The sequence below is a fragment of the Morus notabilis genome, unplaced genomic scaffold (assembly GCF_000414095.1).
Source record: "Morus notabilis unplaced genomic scaffold, ASM41409v2 Scaffold8636, whole genome shotgun sequence".
NCBI classification, from domain to species: Eukaryota; Viridiplantae; Streptophyta; class Magnoliopsida; order Rosales; family Moraceae; genus Morus; species Morus notabilis.
This window is the reverse complement of record NW_010362176.1, coordinates 3,969-9,239: the sequence shown is the minus strand read 5'-3', so window position 1 is coordinate 9,239 and position 5,271 is coordinate 3,969. Positions and strand designations below refer to the sequence as shown.

Genomic DNA, 5,271 nt, shown 5'->3' with positions numbered 1-5,271 from the left:
GGGTCTCTTAGCCACACAACGTCCATATCCTGTTGGAGTGCATGTGCACATGTAAAGTGTACTATAGAGAGAAAAAATAAATAAACTAACTAAGGAATAATATAAATTAAGAAAATGACTGGGAGTAAAAAAGATGGAGAAAGGTACGGAGCCGAAGGGGTAATGGAAGCCCAACTACATTAATAATAATAAATCGTATTATAATAAGATTAGAGCATTATCATTCAACCCGGCGACGATTTGGCTGTGAATCACCGTGGCGAGCCCCAACGTCTTTGCGAGAGCCCCGGGGCCACAATCCCACGTGCTGAATGGTTGGCGAATTACTAACTAGGTTTGGCATACTAATCATCCCCACACACCAACTCTATCACTCCAATTATTAATCTACAAAAAAAAAAGAGCCCAACTACATTTATATTATACAGTTTCCTCGAAATGGTTTGACTTTTATGCGTCCTTTTGTCTCCCATTTGAATTGATCAATATTTCATAATGTAATGGTAGATAGATGACATTATACCAACTACATGCATCTTTGCTCAGTTTTCATGAAAGCGTGTAACAATCATTCATAATTAATAACTATCGATGACTATATATAAAATCAAAGCTCTAAGAAGTCACTTTCCTAAAACAATTTTAAATGACATTATAAAGCATGCGTTTTGATTCTACTTTTCAAATTAAGCCTTTTGTTGTCAATATATGTATGTGTGTGTCTTTTGGTACCTATATATCTATGCACACAAAAATTTAAAAAAAAAAAAAACAATAAAAGAAAGAAAGAAAAAGACAACGAAACTAAAAGAGGGAGAGAATTAAACTAAATTAATCATGCATAACAACGTTCAGTCTTCGCCGACACCCACATTTTGATTAAAAGCAAGTGATCTTAAAGTTTTAAAATAAAGCATAAAGCATTCCTATTCATCAGGATGAGGTTAAAATCGTACTACACACACAAGATTCAAATTTTTTTAATTTTAAAAATCTTATATATATATATATATAAATGTGTATTGTATTATATTAACACACATTTAGCCCTCATTAAAAATTTAGAAATTAATCTTATAGGCTCATTGACATAAATTTGTGGCTCCGTGAGAGGTTCTCATGTTCCCATAATTAAGTCAAGGCTTGAATCGATATTCACCGGCTAGCCAAGATGTTTTATTTTTAAGCGGCGTTTGATCATGATTTGCTAATTCTCCCAATGCATGTTCTTTTGAACTTTGTTTCTTAATTACCAAAAAAAAATGGAGTGTTAGGTTATATTTGGTTTATTGATTTAAAATTATTTTCAATTTACGTATATTTTTTATGAGATAAAATACTGTAATAAATTATTATTCAAATCATGACACAAATTTTTACTCTAAACACACTCTTAGTGTGAGATTTGATCGGATTGAGGGTGACCGTGAGAGACCCACAGACAGGGTGGGGTTTAATTCATTAGGATCTGGGAGAGAATCATGATCATGATCAATTAAGATGGGAGTACTACTGTTAGTATTCACGAGAATCTATTATCTATATAGTGGTTCACCGCCACACATTAATAAAATAAATATTTAATATGTGATATTTATCAGTACAAATGTACAATAACGTGGCATCAGTATTCCAACCCTCAATTTCACTTGAATTCCGTGCTTTAATTAATTGTTCATTCACGCGCGTAACAGGACTATATGATAATTATATGAACAAATCAAGTCTCATCACTCATGGTAAACATGCATGCCGTGTCGAGCCCTCTTCGATCGACACTTGCTTGCATCCAAGTCCAGTGTAGCTAGTTTGAAATTGATTTTCCAGTCTTCATTATAATTAAGCATTTTTGGGAGAAAATTTATATTTTTAGAGTGTTTTTAATTATAGTAAAAAAAATTAAATTTGATATTTTTTAAAAAATTTAAATTAATAAAATGAACGAGACCATAATATATTATATTTTATCAATTCATTAAGGAGGCTAAGTCAAAAATAGCAGTGATAGTCCTAAAAATTACTTAAAAAAAGCTAACAAAATTAACCCAATCAATTAGATATGACAGTTTAGAATGTAACTTACGATCAAAATGGTATCCTTATATATACCGGCCCTACCATAAATGATCATTAAAATTAAACGAAAAAGTGAATTAGAAGTAGTTAGTACATACCGTGAATATGAAGCTGTAACCACGTTTAAGAACCTCCAACAGAAACAAAGTTCGTCTCCACATCATCTTGACGAAATCCGCAGACATGTAGAGCTTCTCTCCCCTGAAATCCACGCCGTCCGTTTCCAATCTGTAGCAGTTGAGCTTCAAGAACCGGCAGCGATCGTAGGCCGTCTGATCAACCGCCACAAGCAGAAGATGATCACGCAGTGCCCTAGTGTTCTCCCCAAGCCAAAAGCTATCCAGGAAGATATCAAGCATTGTGGTGTCGGCCTTCATATATATGTCTTGGTCTGCGTAAGCCCTATTTATAACGGCGATGATAACCGTCTTGTTGTTGTTGTTGTTGTTGTTGTTCTCCATTGAAGCTTTCGATAAAGCCGCTTCAAGTTCGTCCCGAGCGAGAGGGGTTGCTTCAGCTTCTTCAATGGCGGGCTGTCAAATTAAGACCACAAAAGTTTTTTCTTTAATTTTCTTTAAACAAAACGAAACCTGATAACATTTCTTAATTAAGAAGGTACGCAGTTAATGATGTTTAGTTTGGATCAATTACCGAGTTCGGAAGTAGTTGGAATTGGAGGTCTTTGTTTTGCGAGGAAAATAATATTGGGAAATTTGTGAGAGAGGAAGACCAAAAGGAGAGATATAGAACTCCGGCAAAGAAGATAAAGACGAGAGCAAGATTGGAGCCATTAATAGAGTAGTGTTTTATTGGGTAATCCATAATATTGTGATGTGATCAGTTAATAATCTGATTGTAAGTAGTCGTACTCGAGCGGAGTTTATTATAACATTAATGGAGTCGAAGATCTGAGAGAAGAGGTTTAAAGAGATCTGCAGGAAGAGGCGACGAATAGAAATACAAGATTGTTGGGGACTTTACGGTGATGACTTTGAGGGTCTCTGGTGATAACTTTGCGTTTGGAATTGTTGGGGACTGACTTGCCAGATTGTAACTAGTGGAAATCTTATTGGTGCACCCAAGTTTATTTTAATTTATCTATAGAAAGAGACGAAAAAGGGCAAAAACGGAAGTGCCTTAAGTTTTGTCGCCCTTAAGGAAAACAAGAACGGGAACAAGTCCTTACGAACGTATGTGAAATCATTTTGAGATGTTTAGTTAGAAGATTTAAATCATAATTTGAATCATGATTCATGGTTCGTTACAGTATTTTTTCTCATAAAAAATACACGTAAATTAAAAATAATTTTAATTACATAATTTTAATCCATAAACTAAACGTCTCCTTAATCTGTTGATAGTAAGCAAAACATAGCCTACAACTTGTGATAATTTGTCGATTAATACGTCAACTATAATTGCTAGTAGCTCTTAATATATATGGTAAAACTATTAACATTTTAAAAGTTTAGCACTTTGGCCACATTTGGAAAAAAATTAATTTAGTGGCACAATTAGTTAAAAATTTATGTTTATTGTCATATTTGTGGAAACAATATTTTAGAGGACACAATTGAAAAAAAAAAAATTTAGTGGCACAATTAGTCAAAAATTTTATTTAAATATTAAATATTCCTTAACCACTCTTCAATCGAATATTAAATATTAAATATTCCTTATTATACCCACTTCAAGAAAAATCTGTATAAGTTATAATTAAGAGTGCATTTGGTTGCAGTGACAGAATGATAATAGGAATGGTAATGTGAATGGTAATGGAATGAAATTAAAATGTGTTGGAATTATAAACTGATTTTTAATTTGATTGGAGTTATGGAATCAATACCTGAATGAGGATTATACTGTTTGGTAGATAACGGAATGGAATGAAAATAAATTATATTTTGACAAAAATACCCTTGATTAATAATCCTAAATAATTTAATATTTTAATTAATTAAAATAGTAAACAAATAATTTAATTATTGAAAAAAACTTTTTATTTGAAGGATAAAATTTAAAAACTATATTTCAATTGTAGAAAAATAATATTTGATATTTTTATGTAATAATAAATTATCACAAGCTCAAATATGATTACTTTTGGCATCTACCATGATATGTTCCCTGAAAAATATAACTTTGGCCCCTGTCAATAATAAAAATGACAATATATCATTCAACTACATATATAATCCTAATATATAGTGATATGTCAAGTCAAACAAGTTCCTAGTTAATACAATTTAACAAAGTGAAGCATAATCCTAATTAGTTACAATATCAAAAGAGAAATGCATAGCACATACACCACAATATTAAAAGATAATCCGGCTATGTTTTTCCACTGAAACTAAACAAAAATTCCTAAATATCACCAGCAAGCAAAACTCTAGCCCACTCATCTCTTTCATCATCAAGGATACTAAAAAAGTAAGAAACTAAAGCATCATCCTTTATCATCATCCGAACTACCTTATTTTGTTCTATTGTGTTAATGGTTGTGGTCATTTGTAGTTCATCTCTAATCCAGCTATGTTTTTCCATCATGTCTTCACCGATAGCCTGACTTAAACGTTCACTTGCCTTTTCAATAACACCAGCATGTAAACTAGATGATCTTTCAATGGCTTCATAAGCCTCTACATTGTTTGTACTCTTCCTTTTTTTTAGGCGACTCTTGAGTTTGAGCTTAAGTTTGAGGAACAACCGATGCTTGTGAGAAAGACATTGATTGCGCTTCATAGTTTTCAGAGATTTACAGCAAATTCTTCAGCATGTCAAAGCAATGTGCACATTTAATTTCAACAAAAAACAAATCCAATGAGCAAAGAAAAGCAACCGTGAAAAAAAAAATCATCACACGGGTTTTCAATGAGCAAAGCCATAAATCCAAGAAACATATCAAAAAATGGAGCCTGACCTTGCCAGAATCAACCGCAACTAATAGTCTTCTTAAGGTCCGTTTAGTTCGTTAATTTAAATTTTTAATTTGAATTGATATGTGACTTTATGTGAGTTTTTTACTGTAGTAAAAAAGTTAAATGTGAATGTTTCTTAGAGCTTTTTACTGTAGTAAAACTCAAATTTTAAACTCGAATCAGTAAAATGAACGGAGTTTAAATTTTAACCTCTCATCAAGGCGCAAGCAATTAATTGCATTAATTAATTGAACTTATAATTCAGCAGCCCTAA

At 32.2% G+C, this 5,271-nt stretch overlaps 1 protein-coding gene across 1 annotated transcript; it reads right to left on the bottom strand.

The window, feature by feature from the left end:
- Positions 1-237: 237 nt before the first annotated feature.
- On the bottom strand, positions 238-3,100 carry LOC21384255 (uncharacterized protein At1g28695). Its single transcript, XM_010101194.2, has 3 exons — positions 2,728-3,100; positions 2,175-2,609; positions 238-387 (listed from the first exon to the last, which is right to left on the bottom strand). The coding sequence occupies exons 1-3, from the start codon at positions 2,896-2,898 to the stop codon at positions 349-351; spliced, it is 645 nt and encodes a 214-aa protein (XP_010099496.2). The 5' UTR covers positions 2,899-3,100; the 3' UTR covers positions 238-348.
- Between the last annotated feature and the right edge of the window lie 2,171 nt (positions 3,101-5,271).